This window comes from Corvus brachyrhynchos, unplaced genomic scaffold (genome assembly GCF_000691975.1).
Source record: "Corvus brachyrhynchos isolate BGI_N302 unplaced genomic scaffold, ASM69197v1 scaffold18, whole genome shotgun sequence".
Classification (NCBI taxonomy): domain Eukaryota; kingdom Metazoa; phylum Chordata; class Aves; order Passeriformes; family Corvidae; genus Corvus; species Corvus brachyrhynchos.
In genome coordinates this window covers 1,560,670-1,571,749 of record NW_008246064.1, presented here as the reverse complement: position 1 = coordinate 1,571,749, position 11,080 = coordinate 1,560,670, and the positions used below count along the sequence as shown (strand labels likewise).

At 43.5% G+C, this 11,080-nt stretch overlaps 1 protein-coding gene across 1 annotated transcript in view; it reads right to left on the bottom strand.

Annotated features, from left to right (window-relative positions):
* The window catches only part of CCDC13 (coiled-coil domain containing 13), a 25,813-nt gene that overhangs the window by 3,848 nt on the left and 10,885 nt on the right, over positions 1-11,080 (bottom strand). The window contains 9 exon segments of the mRNA XM_017746796.1: positions 1-34; positions 2,300-2,413; positions 3,220-3,268; positions 3,271-3,290; positions 5,762-5,877; positions 6,674-6,880; positions 8,306-8,482; positions 9,020-9,184; positions 10,376-10,480. The exon segment at positions 1-34 is cut by the window's left edge and continues 121 nt beyond it. Coding sequence (XP_017602285.1) covers positions 1-34; positions 2,300-2,413; positions 3,220-3,268; positions 3,271-3,290; positions 5,762-5,877; positions 6,674-6,880; positions 8,306-8,482; positions 9,020-9,184; positions 10,376-10,480 — 987 coding nt within the window.

Below are 11,080 nucleotides of genomic sequence, written 5' to 3'. Positions count from 1 at the left end.
AGCTTCCAAGACTCTGTCACTGCTTTCCTCCACCCTGACAGGCAAAAAAAAAAAAGGGAGTTCAGCTCATTTGTGTCATGTCTATGTCAAGTCAGTCTTGGTACTGAATCCTGCTTCTTTCTGCAGAGCTCCCAACAGAAGGGAAAGAACTTTCCATGCATCCAAAGGCAGAAATCCCAGCGAAATTGTATGAGACGACATTGTCTAAATATGCAAAAGAGAATTAACTAATGAATACAGTTGGAAACAATGGGTTTGTTAATGGAGATTGCTCAGATCCCTTAACTCTGGCTCCCTGTGTGAATTCACCCCTCAGATGAGCAGGAAAGCTGCAGATTGCTGAGGAGAGATCTTTTATTACAGGAATAATAAACTGCATTTTTTAGACACTCTGGGAAAGCTTGGAAGGAAAATAGTTTATAAGAACACAGTCTAACATTTGCGTCAGCTATCTGAGAGGAAGAAAAGAAACTTGAAGTTGCTTTTAATAAACTTGGCCATTAGACACAACCATGGATGGGAGAGGGTGGAAAAGAAACTGGTGATGACAGCACAGAAGAGCAAATTGCCTCTCTCCATTCTGCATAACATCGCAGAAAATTAACTGCAAAAATCTCATGTGCACCCACAGATGCTGCCAGTGGGGCAGTGGCTGACACCAAGTGATTCCAAGGAGTTTAAGGATAAAAAGAAACCCAAATTGACTCATTGTATTGGATTGAATAAGAGAATTTCCCTCCTGACCCCAGGGGTGGAAGCGGGTTACTCTCTGAATCAAGAGACTTGATTAGTTTATTTCCCTCCTAGCTGGCATAACTAAAAAAAAAAATATTACAACTATAATAAAATTATATCACTGGCTTAAAAATGTAGCTACAGGCAAGACTCGACCTCCTGTGGTAGTGAATTCCCAGGCTGGTGATGTGCTCTGAGACATTTTATTCATCTCAGTGGTTCTGCATTCACTAAATTTTCATTTGCCCCTGGTGTTCCTCTGGCATCCACTTTCACAAAAAGTGGGGGGAAAATGGCAAGTTCTGTGGGGTTTTTTAATGGAATCATCTGCCAATAGGAATAATTTAAACTAAAATGCTGTGAAAAAAATCCCACTCGTAGCAATTCCCAGTGCTCTTCTCTTGATTTAAGCATTATCTGTGCTACCTGAGCTTTGTTACAGCCCAGCAGTGGAGGAAAGAGGAGGAAAACCAGATTTTTTAACATATATTCATGCTGAAATCTGCCTGGTGCTATATTACCCTGAGGTCTTCTAAGAGTTATTGCACAGTCTCACAAAATTTATGTTACCTGCTTGATAAATGTGTGATAACTGTGGAGCTGCTGAATCATCAGTTTATGGCACATTTTACAAGCAACTGTGCATTTCATTGACTCTGTTTTTCATTTTCCCATATTGGTGGTGGGCACACTTCAGTTACCACTCACAGCTCCATCCTCATCTGATTGCACAGCTCTATTAAAGTCACTGGGCTTACAGACATGAAAAGGATTTTTCCCAGCATGTATTTCCAGAATTTACCTTTAAAAGTACCTTTTCCACAGTTCTTAAAGAAAAATCTATTTTTTTTTTCTGACTGTGTTTAATCATGCAGGACAAAAGTTATACAAGTGAGAAAGATAATGATGGTAAATTAAAGCAAGTGTTCAAACACTGCTTATTGTATTGACAAGCACACAGATGAAAGCATATTTCCAATACTGGAATACAGATTTGGGAATCAAATAACATATACTGGGGAAAAAAAAACAGTAGCTGAAAGGTGTAAAAAAAATTACTTTGCTTTCCCTTCCTTCTAAAACATAGTTGGCTTTTAACATCATCTTACATTGAATTGAATCATACAAAATAAAATGAAAAAAAAAATCACTGTAATGCCTCAGTTAAACAAGCATAAATTCATTTAGAAAAGGATACAGTGAAACTTAAAAAGAATGTGGAAAGCCTTGGAACAGAATATTATAACTATAATTACAGTATTTACTATTGATGAATAATATTGCTGCCTCAATAAGGCCGTGCATATATAAATACAGGAATTCTGGTTTTATCTAGGTGCAGCAAGCTGGAAGATGGCTCCATTTTTTCTGCCCTTTGTTCTAAATGAATAATAAAAAGAATGAATCATCAGCCAGGCAGGGAAATTGAACAGAAAAATTTTGAAAAGCCCCCATTTAAGGCAAGGATGGCAGCGTGTGACGTACTGTAGTGCATGTCCCAGACTTCTGCAGTGTTCCCTGATCCCAGCACCCCACAAAGGATGCTGGTGGGATGAGGCTGTACCTTTTCTGCAGCACAGTCACCAGTTCCAGGAGCCTGTCCCTCTCCACTTCAGTAGCCTGGAACAGAGCCCTGTTGATCTCTGCCTGCAGCACTTCCCAGCCCTGGCCAGCAACCCTGAGGAAAGCACAAGCAGAGAGAGTCTGTTTCCCACTTCCTAAATGAAAGAAATGAAACAAAGGCAGGGTTTGAGCAACATCTCAAACACACTTGTCTGAAGGTGAAGGCAGAACGCAGAGCCAGGCTCACTACCTCCCCCCAGCACCCATCTCTAGACTGCAATAAATAGAACAGAAATATTCGGGTATAAAGTCACAGGGAATGTCATTAGAAACCTGCTTCCAGGATGCTTCCCCTCCCCATCACCCCTGCAAATAAACTTCTACCTCTGATCAATTCATTACCCCTGACTCTCCTCCCACTGCTACTGCCAAAGTAAAAGAAGATTGTATCTCCCAAGTGCTGCACAAAACTATTAAAAGCCTTGATATTGATTTTCTCCCTCTGAAAGGCTTCAGGCAGCACTTGCACAATGGCTGTTTTTGTGTCCAATATGTGATGAAAGGAAGGGGCAGTTTTCCCATGTACCCCATTATTATGTACTTCATTACTTCTCTGACCTCTCTGCATTCAGGAAGATCTCCTTTGGAATAAAAAAAGCAGGAGAAATCTTGGTTGGAATAAAAAAGCAGGAGAAATCTTGGTGTTTGGCAGTGAAAATGGAACAGATTGGTGACAAACAAGAAATCAATTACAAAATTAAGAGAGAAATCAGATGTTAGAGCTCTTGGACAGCTTCAGGTAGGAAGGATGGTGCAAGAAGCTTTCATTACAGAAACAAGGCAGACAGGACAAGGATTTCCAGCAGCTTGCAGAGCATGGCAGAGCACTTCCCTTGCTGATACTGAAGTTTCTATACCCACCTTCCAGGTGGGATGTCATCCCTGAGGAAGAAAGGCTCTGTGGCTGCCTGTGGCCCATCGTGGACACTGCCCTGCAGGAGGAAAGCTTTGTCAGGGGCTGCACACAGGGCAGTCTTCCCAGAATTCCAGTCATTTCCCAATGTCTGCGTTTCGTAGGGAAGAGCTCCCTCACCCCCTACCTTCACCCAGCACTGGGAGAGACAATCCCAGCTCTGTGCAGTTTGATGGTGTTTGCATGTCACATTTTCATAACCAAATGAACCCCTGCTCTGCAGCAAGGTGCACAATTTGTATTTCCCAGAAAACGTTGTTTTCTGAAATCTGCTTTGTGAAAACCCTCAGGAAGATCTGTCAGGTTCTCTGTTGTAAGAGGAGGAGCCAGCTGATAACAGTGGAGTATCACTTCCAGCCTGGATGGGTTTGATATAGAATGTGTGTGCTTGGGACAGCCCATTTGGGTGTGTGCTTCTTTGGGACACCCCATTTCAATGTGTGTTTGTTTGGGACACCCCATTTGGGTGTGTGATTGTTTGGGACACGCCATTTCAGTGTGTGATTGTTTGGGACACCCCATTTCAGTGTGTGTGTTTGGGGCGCACCCCATTTCAATGTGTGATTGTTTGGGACACGCCATTTCAGTGTGTGTTTGTTTGGGACACCCCATTTCAATGTGTGATTGTTTGGGGCACCCCATTTCAATGTGTGATTGTTTGGGACACCCCATTTGGGTGTGTGATTGTTTGGGACACCCCATTTCAATGTGTGTTTGTCTGGGGCACCCCATTTCAATGTGTGTTTGTTTGGGACACGCCCTTTCAATGTGTGTTTGTTTGGGACACGCCATTTCAGTGTGTGTTTGTTTGGGACACCCCATTTCGGTGTGTGATTGTTTGGGACACCCCATTTCAATGTGTGATTGTTTGGGACACCCCATTTGGGTGTGTGATTGATTGGGACACCCCATTTGGGTGTGTGATTGATTGGGACACCCCATTTCAATGTGTGTTTGTTTCCTCAATGAGTTCAGCTGCCCAAAGGCAAGTCCCTGCAGATTTACCCCACATTTCCTTGTCTTTAGGCTGTAGCTAAGAAGAAGATAAAGCCTTAACATGGTGGAAGAGGCAGAGGTGCCTTCTAGGCTAGGAGTGGTTAACCCTAAAATCAAGTTAAGGTTGATGCTGACAGCTTTGGCCTCATCTTAAAATGCAGATTTTTACTCTGTTATCTCCAAGGGGTTTAGCACCTATTTATGGCATTTTTCATTTCACCTTTTCTGAAAGGGAAAGATGATTCACTACAAAGAAACAGAATGGAGAGTTCATCAGCATATTAAAGTTAATGGAAGGAGTGAGCCTTGCTGACCAAGTTATTAACAGCTCCCAGAGTTCTCAGGATCATTCATTGCCCACCTGACACATCAGCTCTTTCCATGACAGAGCCCTTGGCCCTGTACACAAGCAATAATTTATGCATTGCACTTAGTGGTTTCCAGAAAGCCATTACCTAGCTTTGGTTCCTGCTTACCATCAGCAGACATGTGAGGTAAAAAAAAAAAAGGGGATAAAATATAGGTTTGCTCCAGGAGAGCACAACAACTTCTGCAGTTAGAAGGGGGAGGATTAAAGCAGTCAGAAGAGTACAAAAAACTTTTAAATTAAGGATGTTTTAACTCTAACTCAAAAACACAGAACAGGATTCTTCTTACATTTTATAGTAATGTTCTACTTAGACTTGGGGATACTCAGCTGATTTTAAAGCCAAATTTGATGTCTAAAGTAATGAGGTAGGAAATTACACAGAAGAGATCAGTTGTAACTCTAACTTGATGAAAAATTTTCTCCTTCCCCATAAGACCAGTCTCAAATCCTCACTGTCAATTAGACCATGAACTCTTCAGCAACAAACTCAGCAGCAATTTAACAGGAAAGGATATAACTTGCTGTGGTACCACGGTCCCTTTACACAGCCAGAGTGACCCAGAGTCACATCAGTGTAAACAGAAATCAGATTTATTGCTGCACTAAGATTAGTGTAATTTACACAGTCCTCAGCGAGGCTTTCAAAAGGGTGTTTGTTAAGAACAAATGATGTGGTGTGTTTTCAACATTTCTGCATGTAAATCCTACTCAAAGAGCATTTATTGATTTAAATAATGCACCAGTGATTTAGTGCTTACCTAAAACGGCACTTTGTATTAATTCCCCACCCTGCTCACAGAAGTCTGCTCATTAGCAGCCCCGTGTCTCATAAGGGAAAAGACTCCCAAGCACTTAAGCTGACCACATAAACATTATCTGAGCTGCAGGAGGAGAAATAGCTGCTCTACCATCATGCCAAATCTAGTCATGTCTGCAAGTGTGTACATCCTTCTCTGTTCCAGGACAAAAGTCCAAGAGATAATGTGATTAGAGATTCCCATAAACTGCAAACAGGCTGCCACAGCTGTTGGCACAAGGCACTTGCGGTTTGATGAAACTCCCTGGGAAAACTCAGGCTCTTGAATTACTCACAACGTGAAATATTGACATTCTGGTCTTCTTACCAGGCAGATTCTGTCCTTCCAGGCTCACAGCTGCCTGTTTCCACTGGTGCTCCTGAGTGCTCAGAGGGTGATGGATAAGCAGATCCTGACCCGTCCCATGGATGGGCAGATTTCTTCTGTTAATGGTGGAGCAGGTTATAAAACCAATTACATAGTTCAGAGGAAAACAGCTGCACCAAAGCCAAACCAGCAGCTTTTGATTATTGCTACAAGCAAGACAGAACTTTTAATTTACAGGACTTCCTCAGAAGCTTTGTTTAAATTTCTATCCATTGCAGGATGAAAATAAAGGAGAAGTCAGTAAAAAGTGCAGATTATATGAAATCAGGGTACACTAGAGAACCCACAGTGCAGCATCATCACTGCCAGCACAGCTGGCTTGTGTCCCTAACCCAGGTTTGATCCTGGGTTCAGTGCTCCAGCCCCCATTCCTGAGGTATCTGGCAGATTCACAACCTCACCATAACCCCAGGAGGGTTTGGGATCAGTGGGAATGGCACGCCTAAATACTCTTAACAAATCCTGACTGTGGGACAGCAGCAGCTGGGTACCTGCTAATGTTGCTCTGACACATTTGTTTGCTTCCTCCTTCCAGCAGCCAAGGGTGCTGAACACCAAGGAGTCCCCAGTGCAGCCCCAAGCCCTGCTGTCAGTCAGTGACAGTCCTGTCATGGGGCCACGTGTGGATGTGATTGGTATTTCTGCTTAAACAGCCTGAAGTTATGCACAAAGGAACTGAGGAGTTACAAAAGAGTATTCCTGCTTTATCATTCCATCAGGAGAGACAGTCAGCAGGACAGGGATCACTGTCTGGAGGCAGCAACCATCTCAGATAATAGGGGAGAAGGAAGTGGAAGAGCAGATCTAAAATGATTACCAAGTGTGCTCCTCTAATTAATTTGTTTTGCCTACCTGATGTGTGAGTTGCCCAATCTTCTCTTCCAGCGTTTTCACCATTGCTTCTCGCTCAGCCACCAGCTCCCTGAGCTGCTCTATCAGGGAGTTTTGTTGCTGAATCTCATTGTTCAAGTGGTGCCCCATAATCTGCCGAGACTCCTTGTTCTCCTCCTCCTTCTGGCTCAGGCCCTTTAAGATCTCCTGCATTTGCTTCTGCTGGCTCTGGTAAAATAGAAACAGGTGAGATCTTTATTTTGCACACAATGATTACTTTAACCCCTCCAAGACAAATATCCATTTAGGAATGGTAGGGCAAGTCCCTGCCCTGCCAAGCCCATTCCTTGGTGGGAGCACACTGGTGTCACTGGTGCCACTTTGGGAATTGGATTTGTTATGTTGACCTGAGCAATGGTCAGATACAATTTGCTGCCAGCTTTGCTGCTCAGTGTAGCAGAACACAGAGCAAGAAAGGCTGGCCTTTGACAAAGAAGTGACTTTTTTCATAAACTGAATGAAACTCAAGACTTCAATGAGCTTTTTGTGGAATTAGAACATGATCAGATTGTGTGACAGTGACATTAAAAGCTGAGGGTACTATGGGGTGACAGATATGAGGCCAGGCTGCTTCACCAGTGGGTTTTGGAGGTTTTTTCCACACTGACAAATCTAATGCCTGTCATGCAGTTTGTTCTGTCAGGCCAACAACCTACAAGTAAAGTGCTTCTGTGATAGAAGGGATAAAAGAGATTAACCATCCCTTCCCAAATAAACCTGCATCTTTCTGTAATAATTTCAGGGGGAATACTCAGAAAAAGTGACAAGTTTTCTTTGGCTCCCCTGATCTGCTGGTCAGCACCCACATTCCCCACAGTGCCTGGTGTGAGAAGGGTGAATGCCAGCTGAGCTAAAACCTACTACCAACAGCAGCAAGGAAATCTGAGTGGTTTGAAACTAGTGAAGAGCTAGATCAGGAAACACAGAACTAACCCTGCTAAGAGGTGGCATATTCTCTAATATATTTGCTATTTTAATTGAGGAAGGCTGTTTAGAACCATGGCAGGACCATGGCAGCAGCCATTTATTTCTTCCTCAGCACCTTTGAGCCTTTGCTAAAACTCTTGGTTTTGAAGATGCCAAATCCTCTCAGTTCCAGCTACTGCAAGTGAATGTGCACCTGGTTTAGTACTCGTGGTTCAGCTTGTGTGTTTTGGGCTGTGTAACAAAATAAATGGAAGTTTTGTTACAAACAAAAGAATTCCTGCAGGACTGCAGGCATTCTAAGGAAAAAAAAAGTCTTCCAGTGGAGCTGCAAGCAGAACAAAGAATACAGGCCAGCAACTTGGGTCAGGACTGAAGCCCTTCCTCTACCTACTTCAATCCTTCTGCAAAATGTTTCTTCCAGCCCCTGCAGCTCAGAGCCACTTGACTGCCACTGTCACACCTGGGGCTGTCTCACAGCCCTTACATGACCTGATCCAAAATGCAAAAGGACTTAAGCTGACAAGGAAACCTCTGGCTGTCACAGTTGGATTCATCAGGCTCCTGCACACCCTAAGGTTGTGTGTGCCACGAAATGACATCATGTTTTATCACCTATAGAAAGAGGGCTGATCTGCAGGAGCTGGGACCAACAGACACAGACTGTACCAGCAAGGCATCTACGAGCTCATCATCGTGTTTCCCTTTCTCCAGCAAGGTTCCAATCTGTTCCTTCAGCATCTTCACTTCTCCACACAGCATTTGGTTCCTGGCTCTTGAGGCGTCAAGTTTTTTTTTCAATTCCTCATGGCTTTTTTGGAGAGCATTGTGTTGCCCGGCAAGTTTCTGCAGTGATGCAAAAGGAAATGAGAGTTATAACTCATCATTAAGCCCCAGGTGCTGTGGTGAGCAAAAAGAATCACATATTAGCTAGTAGAATCTCAAAAATGGTATTAGAATACTGTATCTTTCCTAAGGAAGTAGAAATTATAAATGCTACTTGCTGCCTGCTTGCCAGCATCCAAAAAGAGTCTGTCTGCTCAGGAATCCAGGGGGACTAGGCTGATTCTCCACTGTTCTGGATTCTGATTCTCCATTATTCTGTTCAAATGGAGCAGCCCAGAGCCCTACAGACCCAGGAGGTGTGAGGGATGTCTGTGTTTAGGATGAAGAACGCACACCTGGCCAAGGGGCGAGAGGGAGGCTACAGAGTTTGGGTGCAGCTGTAGCAGGGCTCGGCTGTGAAGTGGTGCAGAGCTTCCTGCAGCAGATCAGGTGGGTTTGTGGAATGGCTTTAGGTAGGGTGTAACACAACCTGAAGGCCAGACAAGTTGTTACACACCCCACACCCAAACAGCATTCTGTCAGTTCACAGGATTTTACCTCCAAAGAGTCTTTCTTTTCTTTTTCCAGGCTGCGAATCTTCAGCACGTTCTTCTCTTGGATTGACAACTTCCTTGGGCCAGCAAATGGCAGAAATCCCTCTTCCATCTCAAACAGTGAAGCTCTGATCTTGTTTTCATTCAACTTATGCTCCAGCTCTCGAACCTATGGCACAATAATGACAACTGACACAGAGTTTTACCAGGGGTACAGCGCAAAGAGGACACAGCCAAAGGCAACTCAGATTATTTCTTGATATTATCATGGTTAACTAACACAGAGCAGTGTCTGGTCTTTCAAATTTAAATTTAGCTGCTAATAAACATGCAGATTTTAGGGCATGTGCAGGAAGGAGATTTGCCACCAGACCTCTGGGACATCCAGGACACATGGGAGATCTGTGCCTTTGTGGAGTCATATGTGGAGGCCAGGCAGGCACTCCGGAGTATTTGGAATTGCTGCTGCATGAAGCCAAGTGAACTCAGCTTGTCAACTACTCACTGCAGGCTGCTTTCAGAGACAGGAGAGGGAACTGGGCACTGCCTCAGCTCAGTTCCTCTGCCCTTTTTTGGAGGAACCTGCCTCACTTTTGATCCAGTGACTGGATTTACAAGATCCCCACTGACTACAGAAGGGGCCTGAGGAGCCTGGCTCAGAGAGAAATCTCTCCATTACAGCAGAGAACAGTAGGAACAGTGTTCAGATGAACCCCAGGCAGGGGATATAACAGAAGGAAAAGGAATTTGCTCAAGGGAAAGCAGAGGTTAACAATCTCAGACAATCAGTGTGCAAAAAATCAGTTTGATGGCATATAAACAGCAGAAAAATAGGAAAATTACGTGTCAAATTGCCTGAGAGAAGTTTTATTTAGATGCAGACAAAACTGCCTCCCTGCCTCCTGCTGACATTTCAGCTAAACTCTGCCCTTCAGAAGATTCAAGAGTTAAAAGATTTTACTGGAGCTCCCGAGGGAACAACTTGAAAATCTTATCTGGCCTCAATTCTTCCCATCTGACTCCAAGCACTGAACAAAGGTGTCTAAGTCAGAGCACAGACACTGACAGGGCTCCTTCTGTTCTCAGCGGAGAGAGGCACCTTCAAAACACCCTGGGACTTGAACTAGGCTGCCACAGCTCTCCAAGGTCACTGAACTCCTTCCTTTGACACAGATGTGAAAGATTCCCAGCTGAAATACCAAAGCTTGCAGAGCTGCAACAGTCGTTAACATGGTCTGCACACATCAACACAGAGATGTTAAGAATTAATGAAGAACTAAGAGTACTTTTACCTCAAACTGAGGTGATATCTATACTTAGAAAGAGAATTCCAGCTGAACCATGCAGGGTTGTAACTCACCTTGGTTTGGAGAAGAAGAATTTGCTGAGCTCGTCCACGCCAGCTGCCAGAACGGGTCAAGAGACTTTGGATATTCACATCTTCCCCAACTTCATTGGCTAAAAGCTGGGAAAAAGGGATTGACATCAACAATAAGGCTTAAATAGATGTGTTGGGGATGATGACTCATCATCAAGACTTTGGATATTCACATCTTCCCCAACTTCATTGGCTAAAAGCTGGGAAAAAGGGATTGACATCAACAATAAGGCTTAAATAGATGTGTTGGGGAGAGGGGAGGAAACGAAGCTCTCTCTAACAGGGAACACGAGCAGTTTTCAATACACACAATTATTTTTGATGTAATGAGTATTTAACCATAACTAACCAGGAATAGAGAGATTGTCTTCATACACACCAGGAGTTGAGCCAATCTCCCTTGCAAAATTCGGACACAGCTGAACTTAGTATGAAGAGCAATTAAATTATTTATAAAAAGGTCAGAGCAGAGTTCTATTTTTAGGACCATATTCTCTACTCTGATCTGCATTGCAGGTTTCCTACACAAAGTAGGGACACCAAAGCAATCAGAGCACATAGTAACACTTAAATCCATCATGAATCAGAGGAAAAGGTTTTTCTGGATATCACTCCAACAAACTCTTTAAACACATGCTTTAGTTCAAGCATGGCCTTTAATCCCATTGATTCCCATGGGACTGAAAC